The sequence below is a fragment of the Nyctibius grandis genome, chromosome 7, assembly GCF_013368605.1.
Source record: "Nyctibius grandis isolate bNycGra1 chromosome 7, bNycGra1.pri, whole genome shotgun sequence".
Taxonomy (NCBI): Eukaryota; Metazoa; Chordata; class Aves; order Nyctibiiformes; family Nyctibiidae; genus Nyctibius; species Nyctibius grandis.
This window is the reverse complement of record NC_090664.1, coordinates 19,428,459-19,448,169: the sequence shown is the minus strand read 5'-3', so window position 1 is coordinate 19,448,169 and position 19,711 is coordinate 19,428,459. Positions and strand designations below refer to the sequence as shown.

Below are 19,711 nucleotides of genomic sequence, written 5' to 3'. Positions count from 1 at the left end.
GGCAGAAAAGGAGTATGTGCTGATTTTTGTGTCATCTCTTTGTTTGTTAGACAGTTCTTTCTAAAACATATTGTAGAATTTCCCTTATTCTTCCCGTGAGACAAGACTTGTCCTCTAGCAGGAGCAAAAGAGAGATATATATTCTAACTAGTTACTTTACATCTCAAAGAAATGTTCCCCTAGAAATTCAATAATAAATAAAAGTTTTGTTAACTTTATAAGTTCCCAGGTGATTATGATACTATAAATGCCGGCAAGCTATCTGAATTATGAAACTGTTACAGACATTCAAGGGCCAATTAAAAGCTACTGCATTTTTCTATTGCAGTGCTGCATTTTGGTCTAATATGTAGTGTGTATTATTACTGTGCATTTCATTTCCATCTGATGCTGAACAAAAAGCTACACCCAGTCTGATGCTGTTCTCTAAGCAATAACAATACATTTTCTTTTTGCATGGAGTTGACTTTTTATAAGGTTAATTTTCTCATGCATCGTTATGTTCAAGTGTCATCTTTTTTGCGATCGTGGTGGGTTTGTCTCTAACCTGCCTGTCAGTTCTAAATGCTGGAATAGACTGGGTCAGATGTCGATCACTGCTTACCACTGTATTAAATAAGCGTGGTTTTCTATTATTTCAGTTAACTGTATCCTTATACATTGAATTCTGTTTTAAGATTTTCAGGGGTGGAGAGGGGAAGATGAGGCAGAAAGGCAAGGCTTATTTGTCATTTGAGCAAGTAAGTGAGGGGCATGTGCTTTCTGAATTTCTGACCATCCCCTGGACTCTGCTGGGGTCTCAGCAATGTCAGCCAGAGTGTGAGTGCCCAACGCTTTGGAAAAAGTGTATAATGAAATCGGGCAGAGCTGCAGGATGTTCAGCACTTCTGAAAATGAGGTCACTTAATGAGGTGTCTGCGCTCATTGGAACTTAGCTGTAGGGCACATTTTTCTCAAGTCACCTTAGCCATAATATTGCACTTGTATTCATAGCCCATTAGCAGGCTTTCATATAGCAATCATTTGAAGTAGAAACAGGAGAGAAACTTTCTAGAGAAGAACACAGCTTTTGGTAGGGTCACCCTTGCGTTGCACCTTAATACCTTAGTCTGTGAGATACTGCCTTTTTCTAGCTTTTCACTTAACTGCACTTTTAACTGTTTTACCTCCTCCACCTTGCCTTGCTGTGTGTCTTTTCTGGGTACCCTTGGCAGCTGTGTGCCTGTCTGTCTCTTTTCTGTTTTTTGTCTCCCTGTGAACTGCTTGGCGTCCCATACTGCGATGCCACTGGTGTTCTTAGTCCTTTCTTTCTGTTCCCAATCTGTCTTCTCTCCCTCCATCTAATGGTTCTGTGTTTCTCTCCAGTAGTTCCACTGGGTTGTCCTTCTGTCAGTTTAATGTCTTTAAGTTTAAAGCTAATATGGCCAAATCTGAATTCTTTATCTTTCCCAGGAAGCCATTTCCCATTCATGATGTTTTCTGTGATTAACACCATTCACGATATCAATCATGCTTGTTACTTGGGGCCATTTCCTCACCCTGCACATGTAAGGCAGCATATAATTTTTTACTATTATTATTTATTTGTATAGTAATAATCTTACTACATTTTCCTCTGATGTATTTCTAAATCAGATCTCTTTCTCAGTTCAGATTATTGTGCAGATTAATTACCCGTGCCTCTCTCAGAATGACAGCAACCTTTTCCAGTCTGTTCAAAATACAGTTGTTAAGATGATTTGTCTTCCTTGCATTCCTCATGAATCCCCGCACTGATTCATCCCACTGTATCCAATCAGCATGCAGTTTTTTGTGTTTGCTTTCAAGTCTTTCATATATCTGCCCTCTCCTGTTAGTCATTCCTTCCTTTGTTTTATGAAATGCTGACTCTTCTCTCCACCCTTGCTTCTCCAGTGCCATCAGCCTCAGAGGTCCTTTCAGTCATTTCAGACAGCTCTTTGCTTTTCTCATTTCTTACAAATGCATTTCTTACCTCACAAGATAGGCTTCCTATGTGTTCTTCAGACCAACTTGTTTTGCACCACTGCTATCAAGGTTATCTTAGAAACAGCTCCACTAGCTTAATTTGCTGTGTCAGTTAACATTTTAACAGGTTTGTTTATTGAAAAATAGGATTTTTATTAAGTGTGATTTTTCAATTAAAATTGAAATTAATAAATTGGGGAAATATTTTACCTTAAATGGGAAGCAATCATATTCTTGCAATACTTTGAGTCCTTAGAGTTCTTTCTCTCTACTGGAAATGTATGAGGGAAGAAAAAAGTTACTATTTTCCTCTTGGATATGTTTAGTATTAAGCAGCAGTAACTTGCTAAATCAGTGGTTATGCTGATTTGAGACATTCAGAAATGGACTCTAAAATCATGATATTGGTTTCTGTCATGGTTTAAAGCTGGGCCGGCTATTAAACCTGTGGCAGATGCTCTCTGTTAACCCCCCCTCCCTCCCCCCAAAAGGAAAGGGAAGGGAAAAGGGAGAGAGACTTAGAGGTTGGAAAGTTAAAACAGTTTTAATAAACTATGATAATGAAAAAGAGTATAATACTAATAATAGAAATAATCAAATATATACAAATATATATACAAAACCAAGATTGAGCTCCCCTGAAGTCAGCCACGTCACCACCGGCACTGCAGGGCAGGCTCTGGGAAGGCCCAGGCTGGGCCTAGCGACGGTCGAGAGCTGGATTCAGGGATGCACGGATCGGGATCGGGGGCAGCAGGAAAACGGACAGAGTCCTCTTCGGACACCGGCCATAGCAGAAAGAGAGCGAGACCCTCGTGATCCCCCCACTTTATACTAAGAATGACGTGTATGGGATGGAATACCTTCGTTGGTCAATTTTGGGTCACCTGCCCTGTCCGCTCCTCCCTGCAGCTGCGACCCCCCTTCGGCTCTTCACTCGTAAGCAGTGAGGAATTTAGCAGTGACCTTGGTTTCTCTAAGAATAAGTACAGCAAGAGCCTTTCTGCACAACATCCCTACCGGTGCCTCAGCGATAACTACAAACTTTGAGCGTTACCAGTCCTGGAAGCAGACACTGTCTGCAAAACATGCAGTTATTTTCAGAAAGTGCAGTTACTTAGAAGAGACTTAGCTGAAAGTAAAAATCACTGAAAGGAAAATTGGCCTGGTTTAGGCCAAACCAGGACAGTTTCCAGAATAATTAGTGTTTTAAAAAACGATCTGTGATTTTTGAAGCAAAATTGTCATGCTTTGCTTGGCAATTCTTTTGGATGCACAAGTCATTTGATCATAAAAGAGTTAAAGGAAGGCTTTGAATCTTAGTCACGCAGTTGCAAGAGGTGAGAAAGACCACAAGTTATCATGAATCTTGTGCAAAAGTAGTTGGGGAACTGGCAGTGCTGAATTATGCAGGTTAAATCCAAAGCCTTAGTATAAATTTGGAGCTGGATCACATCCATATGCATTAAAACTGATAGGGAATACAAGAAATCGTGAACTCTCTTTCTGTGCCTCTCCAAGGAACCAGGGATGAAGGTTGGGTTGGGAAAAGGAGAGGTTATGGTGTTTTCCACTTTGACATTAGCAGAGAACAGAAGCCCCCAAAGCTTTTACATCCCCTGGGTGACAAACTTGGGTGCAAGCTGAGGACTTCCCCACTTCTTAGATTTTGTTGCTCCTGGCCCCATTTAAAGAGAAGGTGCAGAAGGTGGGAGAAGGTGCTGAAGAGTAACACCTACCACTTCAATTCCCTTTCTGCAACAGGACTTCTGTGTTTATCAAACCTATGGGCATTTATATTCCTCCTATAATCTACCACCTTTCAGGGCATAATTCTGAGCTTCACAAGCATTATGAAGAGCCCTGTCCTAGTAACTCGGTCTTTTAAAAAAATTCATAGAAACGAGATGATCTTTCCAAATACAAGAAGGTCAGCATACAGAAGGCCTTTCTTGAGGGAGGCAATCCAAACCTCTGGGATTTTTACTGGAGTTACGGAGAGACAGTCTGTCTGCACTGGAATTGATTACTGTCATTGCATGTCAGCTTCTTCTCACGACTCTGGAGTGGAAAGGAAGGAGAGAATCTCATTAAATACCTGCAGTGAAGAGGCTGGGGGCTAGGGTTCAGCAGCTACCCCTACTCCCAGGTCTCTTTCCTCCAGCCATCAGAAGATTCGCAAAATTGATCCAGGGCCATTTGAATAGGGCATAATTGCTCTGAAAGGAATGTTTGCTTGCTCACCAGCAATTGCCAGCAAGTCTTGAAATAAATTATAAGATTGTGGTGAACCCTTTCAAATGTGCTGAACTTTTTCTTGGCCTGTCCAAAAAACCGCTTGTGTTACTGGTAAGCAGTGTGTTCTTGAGTTGTGACAGCATGGTATATGCAAAAGTGAGATTTTATCCTGATATACACCTAATAAATCTTTCTAGCTAGTCTTCCCTGGTATAGAAATGTGATAACAAGTACAAAAGGAGGTAATACTTCTAAAAGTTAAACCAATGATGACTTTAGTTAGTTTGCAGGTCAACAATCGGTTTTTATATAAATGACTTAGATACACTGAAATACCTCCGTTTGCTGCCCTTTTCTTTACACTTGCATTTTTCTCTGCAGCCTCTGGCTAAAAAGACTCATCTGAATAAAAGTTTCTGTATGTTGCCGTCTTCTAATGATCTGTACATTTTTGTGTTTGACAGTGTATCAATTGCAACAAGAGGCACCACGTCCCAAGAGAATCATCTGTCCTCGGGAGGTCAGTTCTTTCACTCTTACCTTGTTAAATCTGATGAATTGTCAGCAGCATATGATTACCCAAAAATCTTTTGTACAGTCTGCGGGTAGTTTGTGCTTTAATTTTTCTAAGCCATTATTTTATATAATAATTTTTCTTAAGGTTGATTAATTAAAGCAGATTAATTTTTGCTAATTAGGCATGGAGGCCTCATTCCACCACTAGAAGCCCCTTCATTAGACAGATGCTCATTAATCATTGCTTAGTGTGCTTTTCTGTGTACTACCTAAAGTTCTGTAAATCCTTGTCAAAATTAAGGTGTATTTTCTTCCTGTGTCTGAATATTAATGTCTGCGTGCTACGTTTCAACATGATACATGTAGCTCCAGTTTGTTGAATGCATTCTGCCAAGGACTATGTTCAAGTTAAAATACTGAAGTGATAGCTGGAGAACTCGGTTCTGTTGCAGAAAGTTTAAAGATTATAGGATATTTAGAAATCTGTAGGGCTGCAGGTTTGGCTGAGTCATCTTGTCTCCCTGTTTTCTTTTTCTCTATTTCTTTATTTCTACTTAGTTAAATATGTCAGTTCGTCAACCTGCATGGCATAATAGTAATGGAAAACATATGTAGATGTCTCTGCTCAATCAATAAAACTGTCATAGCTTTATCTTCTGTAATATCAGGGACAAATTTTGTGCAAATAGACATGTAATACGCGTAATAGAAATACTAAACACATGAAGTGATTGCACAAGGTATAAAAGACGATGTGAAAGAAGACAGAAACTGCAGTTCATCGATGTGATATATAGCTCTGCTTTCAAACATAATCCTGAGCTCTGATCTGCTTCCCACACTGTACACCCATGAAAGTAGAGCCCTAGCACAGCGTCTGTCAAATATTAACAGATACAGTCTCAAAACAGTTTTGCATGGGGCAGGGCGTTTTGTACCAAGGCACAGGTAGTTGCCCACGGTCATGAGGAACAGCCATTGCGAAGCCAGGAATTGAATCCAGTTTTCCTGAGTCCACCCAGCACCTTAACTAAAAGGCCATTGCATTTTTCTCTCAAGTGCTGTCTGCCAGTTGTTTTAGGGCAGGGAGAGCAGGGTCTTGGCCTCAGGCTGGAAATCTTCAAGCCCTGTCAGTTCAGGATGGTCCCAAGACATATACACAGGATGCTAAGAAGGGCAAGCAAAAGACCAGAGTGGATGCACCCTCATGTCATCCTTTCTCCCTGTCGAAGACAAGGCTCGGGGAGAAGGAGCACACTGTAGCCCTGTGAGACTTCAGTGCACGTATGCTGAAGGGTTTTAGCAAGACCTTCCTCTCCGAAATTCTCAAACAAATGACAGGTATGTCTCTGTGGCTGGTATTCTCTAAAGAAGAGGACATTAAGGTTTTTACTAAATGAATATCACATAACAGGTATTAAACTAGTAGTGGTATAGTTGAAAATAGTTAAGGTAAACAATTTATTTACTTCCAGTGCAGCCTTAGAGGAGTTTCTCACTTTGTGTGAACTAATAGTTTATCTATTTTATTTATCTGTTTCATATTGGAACTACTTTGAGGAAGAACTTGTCTTGAGAAAATCTGATTAATAAGCATTGAATGCTTAGGAACCCTTGTCTACAATCTGAACTCATCTTTGTGGACTTAGGGACTTAGTTTGAATAAGTTTAATCCAAAATTTATTATGCTAACTCAAAGTAAAGCATTTTTTAGCTTGCCTCCAACAGTGAAAATTTGAATCAAGGTGAAAATGTGCTTTTAAAGTGGAGTAGCAATTGTATTCTTGTTCTAGAAACAAGATTATCTACACAAATAACAGGAGTAAATGTGCAGCTATGAACTCTTTACCAATGTGCTATATTGAAATTACTTCCTTAGACTCAAGAACATGTTATGTACAACAGAAGTTATCCTTTGTTCCCTGTGTCTGATGTTTAAAGACCATACATATTTAGTGCTTATTCAGGTCACTTCCAAAGATCTGCAGAAAGAAGCTAAGATCATATTATATTAACCAAATTAATACGTAATTGGCAAAGCAGTACATAACAAAATAAGTAAAAAATGTCTGATTCACATAATCTGGGTTTGGTTCTGACTAATGAACCATTTTTAGTGGCTCACTTCATGGACAGAAGAGAGTCCTATTTTGATCTGGTTTGAATTTTTTTTTTTAAATTTACTTAAACAGCTGAAAATAAGATACTTTATTCAGGGGTAGGTATATAAAGCAGTATGAAATCCCAGAAAAGTGATCTTTTGTTGACTTCTTGTTACTTGGATTTTGAATCTTTGTGTAGCTCAACTGTATGTGTTCACAACCTGATTGCTAGAAACACAGATTCACTGAGCCAAGAGCCAAAAAACACTACAAGACTGATGATGTGCTTTATTTTTACATCTAGTTAGAGAGGTGAGGGCGGGTGGGGTGTCCTGATGCCTAGATTGCTCCTGTGGTTCATATTATCAGTTTTACATAAAGTAGAACTACATACTGGTTTATAGAGCATCACAGATTATTTTAGAGAGAAAATTCACCTCTAAGTTCGTAAGGCACTTATTAGCTTTTCGTTAGCGCACAGACTGTAAGGTGGGTGTTTTGCGGTGGTTGTTCTTGATTCTAGTTTGACTTCAGTGTAATCTGATGATGGTATAGGCTTGCCTCACTGATGATTGTGTCTTATTAATCTGAAATTTCTGTCAGTTACATGGAAAGATCTCAAAATCTAACTTTGTGTTATGTACGTGAAAATATATTCATTGGCAATATGATAGTTATTTAGTATGCAACGTGATGCTCATCCAACACCTGGAGAGCAGGTGTCAGCAGGATTTGTGACTGATGGAGGAAAGATTTATCTCTCCGTGTGCGTATCATAGGAACTGGGCTTTGTTGATGCTGTTCTCTTGTATAACTTAGGATTCAAACTGCTTCAGACAAATGTAAAAATTGCAAACAATTTAAAATTCTTCGTGCTTATGGGAAGATGTCTTTCATTCATAATTGCCAAATTCTGCACTGTTAGCGAGGAAACTGAAGCACCTGTAACACCAACAGATAAACTTGTGAAGGGTTGGAGGGTTTTTTTTCTCTCACCACTTGGCGTTTTTATCATTCCTCCATCTTTTCTGCTGCCATCTTCCACATTCTCCACATTCATTTGCTCTTCCATTACCTCTCTGTTGCGCCAGAGTCACAGGGGTTTTAGCCTCAGATCTCTGCAGCTCTATCATCTAATTTGTGTGGATTTCTTGATTAGCTATACTGTGGAGACAGAAATCACCTCTCCTGATACACAAACCACCAGACTAAAAGCTGGGACTGTAAATAAAACATGAACATTTATATCTTTGTGTCTTTGAGCTCTCCTATCATGATTTTCCTTTTCTTTTTTTTTCTTTTTTTGTTCTGCCTGCATGAATATCTCGTCAGCGAAAGCAGGTCATTCCTGCAATGGGAATCATATTGAATGAACTATTAGGGCTTCAGGTATCTAACAGCTTTTAATTAATCACCACTGGCAGCGGGACTAGTGTGAATATCCTACCTTCCCAATAATGTTGGATTTCTGCCAGTATCCTCATTTGTAACCATGTTCCTTCCAGCAATGTTTTAATGATTTATTTTTTAAATAGAAAAAGTTTCGTTTAAAAGCACCATTCAGGTGCAGGAGTAGCTTTTAAATATTGTGCACATGTGATGATAGGCACCAAAGAATCAGATTCGTGTTGTGAGGAAGTCATATTATAAAGCATCTTTCAGGGTTTGTTCTAGAGAAATGCTGATAAAAAATGACACTGTCAGAAAATAATTCAAGCATTCAACTTCCTGGTTTTATTTGAAAGTAACATTTTGAAGAATTATTAATTTTGAGAAATACTTCAGGATTAGACTATTCAAAGTTAAAATATCTTTTAAAGAAATTGAGGCTTTAACAAAGTAAAAGAATTAAGGAAAGATGGTGACATTATTTGGGAATATATTTGGTTAGGCAATAGGCTTGTTATAAATTTCCTTCAAAGAGGGAGTGAGTCTTACCCATGAGTTTTTGGTTTACTTGTGTAGAGATATTCATACCTGTGAGTGCTATGCCTGTTATGTTCCAAGAAAGCCTTAATTGCTGACAGCAATTTTTGAGGCTGGTGAGTTTGTCTGCATTAGACCTTGCGTATTCCCAACAGTGCCTTGGCCAAGCCAGTGTCAGCAACAGTGAGAAACTCGTCTAAATTTCCCTAGTGAAGACAAAGCCTTAGAGCCCTAACTTAGATTATTATGTAGAAAATGTCAGTTAATTGCCTTCCTCTTCATTCTGAATTCCAAATACGTTGTGTCAGAAGCAGTAGAAATTATTTTCTCTGCCTTCAAAGCATCAGAATTATGGTTTCTTGATTAAAAGCAAATATGATTACAAAAGGGAGACTTTTCTCTGAAAAAAAAATATCCCTTTTTCTTTCTGCTTAAGAGATTGTAAGAGACTAAAATAATGATGGCATATTCACACTGTACTGCTGAGAGTCTTTCAGTCATCCTCAGGGTCAGGAACTGTTTTGACCCTCTGGGTATCTGTTACCCAGATTTATCAAAACAAGTGTATAGATAATGGCATTTCATAGAGTATAACTGTTGAAATGGTCACCAGCAGGTTTATAATTATATTGCTATCTTGTACATTACTAGCAGAGAATACACAGGATCATTGCACATCTCCAGAATTGAACCACTGCAAATTATTCTTTACTCAGTTATCCTCAAAGTTTCTTCTGAAGCATGGGATTCAAGCTAAGAACAGTGCAATTAGCAGAGTATCATTTAAACAATAGTAATATTGAAAAGTGCTTTAAAAATGCTGGTTACTTTTGTCAGTCCTTATTTCAGGTACGAAAATGTTTTATATTTGTATGTAAGAAAAAGCTTGTGATGAGGTAAGCTTGAGCAAAGTTGTTAAAACTAAGCCTTAGTAAGATGTCTGCAAAGTATATCTGACTGGATAATAAATACTTAATCATTGCAGCAAGTCTTCCATGAATTCACTTATTCTGCTCACTTAGTAACCTTTACAAGCTGAATATTTCCTCTTTCCCTTTGCCCTCATCTTTCTAAGAACAATGTCTATACTGTGGTAAAGTACTAAAGAGCTGTAAAAGGCATTGAAATTGGCCATTAAATTGGTGGTAAATAATGGGAGTAAATGGGAATTTTCATGGCACTTGTTCAAATCACCCTACTGCAAAAAGTCAGACACTACCATGAGAAGGTGTCTCTTACTGTTAATCCTGAGAGCTTATCTAAGATAATTCAGAATAGTATATTATATTTTCCTTAGAAAAAAACCTCAGAACATACACAGTCACACACCGAGACCCTATTAGCCACCAATTAAGTGAAAATGAGCAGAATTGTTCTGAAACCTATTTTCATTAATGAAAATGTTTGTACATATAAGACTTAATGGAGCCTATCTCTTCAAATTCTTATAATATTGCAGCTGCTTTAATTGTGTTTTTATAATCCTGTCTTTATGATAGAAACAGAAAGAAACAAGGAGGACACAGCAGTAGTCTGTGGGTTGCAAATGAAGCTAAAGAACAATTTTGAATAGATATTGACAAAAGGAGAAAAGTTCTTCAGCTGAAATCCGTAGCGAAAGTAGAAAGCCTGGCTGCACTGGAGGTGCCTGAAAACAGTTGAAGTCCAGGAAAGGTCTTTGGTTAACTTGGTGCAGAGGACTTGTGGAATGTCAAAATGTATTATATCCAGCATCACTCTAAACTGGCCACACAGAGGTTTTCCTATTAAGTTTAAAATGTGGGTTTACACTCAATGTCATTTTTCTGTGGTATCTCCATTGTGAATTTTGTCCCACAGAACATCAGTGATTTGCAGCAGTGGATGAAAGAAAGAAGGGAGGCTGCAGTATTGCTTGCCCCAAATTCCCTTGTATTCATCACATCAGAGAAAGTTGCCAATGCTTTTTTCCAAGGCACTTTAAGGACTGACAGAACATCTCATCTCTCCTAGAGTCCATGAAGTCTCACCCTGCTACAGTAGTAGGGTGGTGGAGCACTCAGGCAAAGCCACATCATCCTCATTTTAATAGTCCATTGACTACTGAACGGAGGAGAAAGCTTTCTAATTATTCTGCAGACACGATAGTAAATATTTCATTTAAGTAGTTACAGCTAAACAAAACTAGAAGAGGTTTGTCTGTTCCACTTGAATTTCATCAAGTTTGATTTACTAATGTTCTAGGTTATGATTTGTAAATTAGACTGGTGTTCATCTTTGTCAGAGGAATACGATGTGAACCAGTTGGTGCGTTTATTGATCACTGCAAAATAGAAAAGTTGAAGCCATCTTTTTGGTAGACAAAATGGCAACTTCTGACTAATGAGCACAAACTGTATGTAGCTGTCTTTATGGACGGGTGAACTTGCTAATTACCCCTCTGGCTTTGCTTGAAAGCTTCTTCAGGAAGTTTCACCCTCCTCTCCATTTTTCCTTGGAAGTGGTTGTTACATGTGTGTGTGTGTCTGTATTTGTGACTTTGCTGTTCTAATTTTTTATTTCCTTTTATCCTTATTACATATCAGTCTTTTCATCTAGTTCTTTTTATTTTGACATGATGTTGAATGTAAGTAGTTTTCAAGCCAAAATAAATGAAAGTCTGTTTCATATCTCGACTTAGATAAAGTTTATCAATAAGCCTATGTGTAGGCGAAAATGCTATGTGCTTATTTAGATGTACATATTTGTTCAAATTTAGGCCAGTATTCCTTGTATCAGGTTAAATAATATGTAGAAGGGAGTCTCACTGTCTCTGCTCTCTGACTGATACTTTGTGAGATGTCTGGTGTCTTTTCTTTTTTTGAGATTCAAGATGAGAAACAGTTGATGAATTTGTATTTCCTAATATGAATAAATATAGAAACTTTACACATCTGTCTATCTTGCTTCCTATACTTCCTGTACATGTATCTATATATATACCTACACACAGAGAATGATCAAATCAGCCAGTTACACATGTCTTTTTGGAACGCAGAAGAGAAGTAGGCATGAACATGGTGAAGTTTGTATAGTTTTCAGACAAGGACTCCTGAATTTCATGGTTCAGAATGAAAATTCAGAAGGTCTGCGATGTAGGTTTCTGTTTATCCTTTGTTTCCAAAATATTTGCATATCTGCTTGAAATACCGTCATGACTAACTAATATGTACTGACACATTGTGACTTCCCTATACAAATTAGTAAGGGACTGTGTGTGGCAGGGGGTGGAGATGTTTTTATGAATAGTATGTCTCATAAGTAGGTATCAAAATATTTCGCTTTGTTGAAATAAAAGCACCTGTAAGTTAGCAGATTGTTCATTATTTGGGAAATAAATATTCTCCTACTTAGTATTTTGCAGAGGAGCTAATAGGATTGCCACCTTTTCCAGACTCAGGAAAAGTAGCTAGCACTATCTAAGCTCCCTTATTCCTGTTCAGGCTTTGCAGATAGCCTGACTTAAGAGAAATGTCTGCGATTCCCAAGTCCAGAGCAGAAGTATTCATAAAATCAACGACAGGAGATAAACTGAATTAATATTAATATTCCTCCTTGGTTTTTTGCTTTCATCCTTCCCCTGTCTCCACGCAGAGATGTTCTCCCAGTGTAATGAAGTGGCAGTGCATCTCAGACCCCATGATGCTACGCAGGGGTTGTCTAAGGTCCCCTCCTCCTCATTTTCCACCTACCCCACCCACTCTCAGTCCTGATGGGTTGTTTCCTGATTTTCCTTCCCCACCTCCAGCCCACACTCGAGTTTCTAGCCAGTGTCCAGCAGATTGGTTATAAATGTTCATTTGGCACTTTGCAAGCTCATTCACTGGGCACCTTGCTGAAGGGCTACATGTTTACATCAAATAGTAGCAGTGAGCTGGTTAGGAAGCATGGCTTTTGGGGATGCATTAGGGTAGGTGACATAACACTAATAGGTTTGTGCAGGTATACTGTGGACTGCTGTGGCAAGTGTCTTAGGAATGTTTTAGAGCTTCTCAGTGGTTACAGGATTGCAAGAAGCATTTAGAGCATCAGTATGGCTTACTGCATTTATCTGCTGCTGCTGGGGATATTTTTCCTCCCATTTAAATGACTCAACACATCATTCTTGAAAAAAGGGAGCACTGTTTAAATGCTATATTCAAATTTTTCATCTTGCATTCAAAGTAACATTGATATTGCTTCTTACATTTAATGATGCCCTTACTGTGTGAATGGAAGCTGCATAACAAACTAGATGACTCCTGCTGTTGCTGTTGAAGTTGTTTGAACCTGACCTTGTCTCCCCTGACTATTTAGCAGCAGCCTTCTTGGTTAAGATTTTGTGTTTATTTTAGCTCATATTCAGGAGCACATTATTGTCTTTACTAGGTGAGAAAATATTTGTTTCTTCTTTTCTCATTCAGTCTTGCTCTTTTCTGTTAGAGCTGAATATATACAGAAATATATTCTGGTTTAGTAGCAATAGCAGATGTCCATGTTGGGGGAGATTTTTGTTACCTTCTGGAGTTTATAGTGTTTTTTCTGATGTATTGATTATTGGCTGCTGGACAGTTTGCTCAAGGTCATAGACAGGAAACAGACCGGAGTTTAAAATACCCTCATAAAGGATGTCTTAAAGCAGCTCTTTCGAAAATTTGGTACAAGCAAGTAAGCAAACAAGCAAACCTAATTCTTTTGAAATTCTTTGTCTTTACAAATGATAGAAATAACCTTGATTGAGTGGAAATCAGCCTGCAGTAAGTGCCACAGTAACAGTCAGAGCTGCTGAGCTTCCTGTGTTTCTTTGTGGTGCGTTATCCTTCTGCTAAAGGGTCGTTACGCATCCTACCTTCCCCGTAGGTTACAGCATGCCATCAGAGCAGAGGACTCGTGCAGCTTTGAGCAGCAGTTAATAAAAGCACTCTTCGCCTTCTTCACTTTTGTCTTTCCTTGTATATTCTTCCTAGTAGTGAAGAACTCCACTCCTACCTTCTCCCCAGTGCTGTAAATTTTACTGCAGAATATTTTGTTAGAAGATATCAAACACAATTTGGCGCATTGCTATGCTGATAGATTTAAACTGAGTTTTGTTATTTAGGTAGGCGGTGACCAGTTCATCTCTTGAAGGTTTGGCTTTCTCCTCTAGAACACTCAGTCCACTGCCTTCTCCCTGCTGCCTTCTCTCCCGAGAGCCTCACAGAGGTGGGCAGAGACATGGTATTATTGCAGTTTTATATGCGATTTATACAACCTATTGAGTCTGCTCCCTGCTAATCCCTATCTCCTGAGAGCAGTCCAGGCAGAGATGAGGAATAGGGCTGGACCATGGTATCTCGGGGACAGAAGAAACTCAAGAGGTTGTCGTTCCTGCATCAAGAAGAGATGTCTGCATATCCTCTTCTTAAAGCCTTTCAAGGCTGAAGATTTCATTGCTGCGTCTGCTTATTTTTTAGCATTTAATTATTTTTAACACTTTCCTAAGATCTAAGCTCTATCTTCTTTTTTGCAGTTTAAGCCTATTACTTCGTCATATCTAGTAAGCGCACAGAGAACAAATTCTTTTATTTCCTCTTGAAAGTGGCCTTTTTCCTACCTGTCTGCTACAGCCCCTCTCTGTCTTCTTTTCTTTAGGCCCATCTCTTTTTATGTCTTTCACAGTTGCTAAATCCCTGCTCACTCCAGTCGTTTTTTCCAGTCTTCCTTGAGACGTGGTGCCCGAACCCACACTCAGTATTCCAGCTAGAGGCTTTCTGAGCGGACATTGCAAGGAGAGGATTACTCTAAGGTGTCTTGTTTGCTGCACTCTTTATACCCTAGTATGACTTTTCTGCTTTTGGCAGTTCTTGCAACAGACAGCATCAGTGATTCATGTTCATTTTATGATCTGTAACGATGCCAGGAACCTTTTCTGCAGAGACCTGTCTAGTTGTTGCCCCTCTGGTATTTTGAATGATTTTGACATCTTGCTCCCAGCTACTTCCTTGGAGGCACCATAGCCCCTCGCCGTCACGTGGCTGAACATGCATCCATCGAGTGGCTGTAACGCTGGCATCCCTGTGGCTCTGTGTCTGAATGACAAAAGGAGATGCAGACTTCCAAAGCTATCATGTCACCCTTCTCTCTGGAGAGCCTCTGAAACATGAGCAGCACAGGTGGAATATGTTCTGGGGGCTTGTGCATTGCTAGTTTCTTTCTGAGGAATGTCTTTGCTTCTCCCTCATCATACAGCCAAAATACATGAATATACTCATGAAGTTACATGTGCTGGATAGGCTTGTCATATGAAGCCTGTCCCATCAGTCATGCTGAATGCCATTGACTGAAAAACTTAGGGGAGAAAACCATCTTTTCATTATGTGTGTACATAGCAAGTGTCTATAATTGGCCTGTCCTTGGCCAGGGAGTACAGACATTACATTGCTGTTAATCCTACTAACAAAATTAGCAACAGGCTTTATGATATGATACTTTTTGCAAAACCGAGAGTTGCTTCTCTTTGAAAGCATTGGCCAGACAGCCTGGTAAGGTAATAGTAAGAAAGTGGTAAGAACATAGTAAAAAAGATAGATAAATATTTCCCTTCAAAAAGAATGTTCTCCCCGTTTAAATTGCTTGAGAGTCATTGATGTAAAATAATTTGTCCTATGTGGAGGGAAAGTTAGACACGCTAATTGATCTAAGTAGAAATTTCTTTAAGAAAAATTTGGACGCAAAAAAATTATATTATAGAAGTAATGAAATACAACATCGTTTTTTTATTTCATTCCATTTAATGGGGGCTTACAATCTTCCTTAATCCTTTTTGGTTGTTGATTGTAAGGCTAAAGTTTGCAGTTGGCTCATGACAATTCTGCCAAAAGCTGAACAATTTGGATAATAAAATCCTTTTCTGTACAGTCTGTTTTTACTGGGCTTGTCTTGAAGGCTTCTCTTCCAACTCTTCTATTTCTCTTTATGTCAAACTGATCTGAAAAACATATTTGTATCTCGTCAACTAGAATTACTGAAAAATAATTTGGATTGTTCCACTCAGAAAATATGGCAGATTAAACTTCCTTTGAGAAAACACCACACTGCCTGCTCTGAGTGAACACACTGACATTATTAACTCTTGGATCTTGTTTCTCTGCTCTTTCTGTGTGCTAGAGAGAAGAACAAAGAGCCAGGTACAGCAGCCCACCTTATTGTTTCCCTTCCCCTTTTATATTCTCTTCATGGATGTATTAAGGTGATGGTTGAAATAGGTAGATATGCAATGTTATGCCATGCTGGCCCTTGTGAATTACAGACAGATTGCTGTCCTAGAGGGATTCCTAAATTCTCATTCCAACATTTCTAGATTTCAGCTTTGGCCACTGGATAAGGAAATATGTCTTGTGGAAGGAAGCTGAAGAGAAATTAAATTTTTCTGAAATTAGAGTTATGTTTATTTCTGTGGTAGTACTTAGGCAGAAAGAATTCTTCAGGGTGTCTTCAAATCTTCAGTGCGGTGTGGCTTGGATGTCAATGCTCGCAATGAAAATCTATCACGTTAGGGTATGCTCACCTCCTGCCTGCCTGATTCCCATTAGATTTGTGATGAGTTATCTTGCAGAGTGGTGTAGGATTTTAATACAATAATCTGTACATTAGCAGGAGGCTAAACTGCCCTGGCCAAAAGAGGAGCCCAAATCCCAGGGCATTAAAATTCAGTAAATTTCAAAATTACGTAAACGTAATATACTGAATTAGCTTAGATAGCTAGTGTATTTTTTGGAAGAAGACTTATTTCCTTCTCAGTGTTGACTTCAAACCCGAGTACAACTAACTCCACATCTTGAAGAATATGCTGTAACAATGTAAAAAAAAACTCATAAAACTACACTAATGTACAAGTTGGGATTTTTTTGGAGTGGGGAGAGGAAGTCAGCTTTGGCAAGCTGGGAGTCAAGGCTGAAGTATGCAGAGCCTCTCAAACAGGAGCTCCCAAAGGCCTTTCAGGAGTGCCAGGAGAGCTGTGCTGGCTTTCATTTCTCTTTGAGCAGGCTTCAAGAGTAGACATCATGAATGTTGCTGGCTTTATAAGAGTGCTGGCTTAGTAGTGATTTAGGCTGTTTCACAATACATCTTATTTCCTGATCAGCTTGACTTTAGTTTTAAGCAATTTTGGCATTCACTAATGATCCATAATTCATACAACTATGAATTCCAGTAGTAATTTTAAGTGTTTTCCACCTGGTTTCTGGAACAACGGCCAGAAATGCCTGCTCTGCAACAACATTTTTGGTTTGAAATTGGCAATAATACCTTTTTCTAAGCCAGAAAATTACCATCTCACATTTGAATTAAAACCTGCGACTTACTTCTGGTCGAGAGAGAGGACCCATTTTGTTTATCCTCTGTATGGGAGTAGTAAAAGCAAGCTGTGGAGCTCTTTAAGGGAAAATATAGTTTCACTAGTGAAGACCTATTATTTGCCTTATGTAATTTTCCTCAGTTTTGTACTTTGTTTTTGTCTGTTAGCATAAGAGTCCTAAATGATTCAAACCCTCTGATCTCTCCCCTTGCTTAGTGTCTAGGGAGATGGGCTAGAGTGATGGATAAAACCAACTGGTCACCTGAGGAAGGTGGCCCTTGTTTCAACAAGGAAATTGTGAGGGCTATACGGAAAGTTATGAAAGTATTTTTTATAGCCATTATCTATGAAAAAAAGCTAAGTGTATGTGTCCTCAGAATAAGGTTGATTATTCTGGGCTCCTGCCACTGGGAAACAGTCACTTTTCTACCTGTGGATTTTCTTTTCTTTCCATGGCTAAGAATTCTCTTACGCGCATCTGCCTGACTTTATGTGTGCAAGCCCATTTAGAGCAGGAGAGGGAAAGCTAATCCCAACTGAATTTCCATCACCTTTGCCTTCTGGGGTATATAGAATTTCCCTTGAAGTGTGTACAGAATCTGCAGTTTGCACAAAACAGACCTGCTGACTCCTTTGATACTTTTAAGCCTCTGCTCCATCAATTGTGCAGGCTTTTGGTTTATTTCCAAGTTCAGTCCAACATTCTGGCTTTGATGTAGAGACCCTGATGTTATTTTGATCTTTTATCTTGCTGTAACTTTGCTTCCTTGTGTTTGTTCCTAGCGGTGAAATTGGTTAGGAGCGAAATTATTATTTCATGTTAAAGGTTGCGGTGAGCACAGGAGAGGAATTTTAGATTCTGGGGCACCTGGATGGTCTGGCAGATCTGGAGCTTCATTTCAGGGAATACTACGGTATCTTTCTTGCCTAAAGCCAAGTGCTGAAGTTGTGGCTGTTTTAGATGCATGGATGCTAAAACATGTTGGAGCAAAGGTTTCTGTTTTCTAGGGGAGGAAGAAGATAGGATTTGATGGGCTTTGTGTGGATTCTCAGAAGAGCAAATCTTTCAGCTCATGAACAGCAGGAAAATTGGAAATCACAGAGTCCAGGGCAGTTCAGTCAGTTTTAGTCAAATTATAAAAATTTCACAGATAAATTCGGATTTTTGCATAAATGGTGTTGTAAGAGGGAAACAAAATGTGCCTCCATTTGCTCAAGGAGTTATTTCCAGGTTGCTTTTATACTTTTTACATATAGTTATGTTTATACATATATATATATATTTGTGGGGGAACTTGTGCTTAAAGGTGATTTTGAGGGTGAGTGTTAGTATTGTTAATTCTTTTACATTTCTGAGGTAGATTGAAGGTGTTGGAGTTCATTCTGTGTATACATACAATCAAGGCAAATCTATATTTTTAAATAGAAGCAGATTCTGAATCCTAGATGAAGGTCATGCTTTACCTTCTCTGGTGTAAAGTTTTATTTGGCTTTCTGTGGGAATGAAAGTTTGTCTGTTCCTTGTCACCATTTTTGATGTACGGAGTGGCCTTTGTTTCCATGAAAGAGAAGATTGCATGTGGTGGTCTTACCTAACCCAGCTTCTGATACCCATTTTTTAATTAAGTTCCCAGCTAAATATATGCTTCAAGGGGTCATTAAGGTCTATAAGGATGACAGGAAGGCAGCACAGTTCCAAGATAATAAAGTCATGTAGTGCTACTAAAGATGAACATATGAACAACCTCCTATTCGAGATAATATGGCTTTTTTCTTTACTTTTTTTTACTTATAAAAATATAAAGTTAAAAAAAATTGAATTTATACACTTTCTTCTCTTGACTTGCCATATATGCACATAGAAACACAGCACCTGCACTTGGCAGTTCCTCTGATTTTGCTCTCTCTTCACTTCTGCGTTTGCTTTTTCGTCTTATTCCTGCCCTTCAGCGCTCAAAAATGTTTGTATCAAGGTATTATTCCTAGGCAGGGGTTTCAAGGGTGTGATACTGCTATTGTTAGTGCTGTGCTAGAAAAGAAATGCCGAGCTGGGAAAGAAGCGCAGATTGAACTCCCATAGGTCTTCCTTCCATTGAAGATTCTCGTTATCTTGTACAGACTTTTGTTCATCTTGTGCTGTATTGTAGCCTTAGTGACTGCAGGGTAGAAAGTCAGTTCCTTTGGTTTAGTGTGTGGTGTGTAGATTATTGAATCAAAAATGTCACATCTATGCATTTGCTATTCAGAAATAAAAAAACCTTCATCAATTTAAAGTTTTTATGAGTGAAATAATGATATATAATCAAACCAAGGACAAAGGCCCTTGTTTCCAGTCAGATAAAACCATGAAAATTCATTGATTTTAGCCTAAAGGATGAAACAGTCTTGAAACCACAATTTTCCATGTGTGTGTCACTATGTATGAAGCAGTAATTCCATTGATATGGGCAGCTTTACTCAGGTATGCACTTACTCGGTGTTTTTTTTTCCAATCATCAGGAGACTTTACATATATCTTGTGTTAAGTTCTGTCATGCTTACTGTCGTGGTTTAACCCCAGCCGGCAACTAAGCACCACACAGCTGCTTGCTCACTCCCTGCCCAGCAGGAT

General features: G+C 38.8%; 1 protein-coding gene across 1 annotated transcript in view; it reads left to right on the top strand.

The window, feature by feature from the left end:
• Positions 1-19,711, top strand: part of CHN2 (chimerin 2) — a 170,549-nt gene that overhangs the window by 72,278 nt on the left and 78,560 nt on the right. Inside the window, exon 3 of the mRNA XM_068404668.1 lies at positions 4,689-4,744. Coding sequence (XP_068260769.1) covers positions 4,689-4,744 — 56 coding nt within the window. The remainder of the gene's footprint in view (positions 1-4,688; positions 4,745-19,711) is intronic.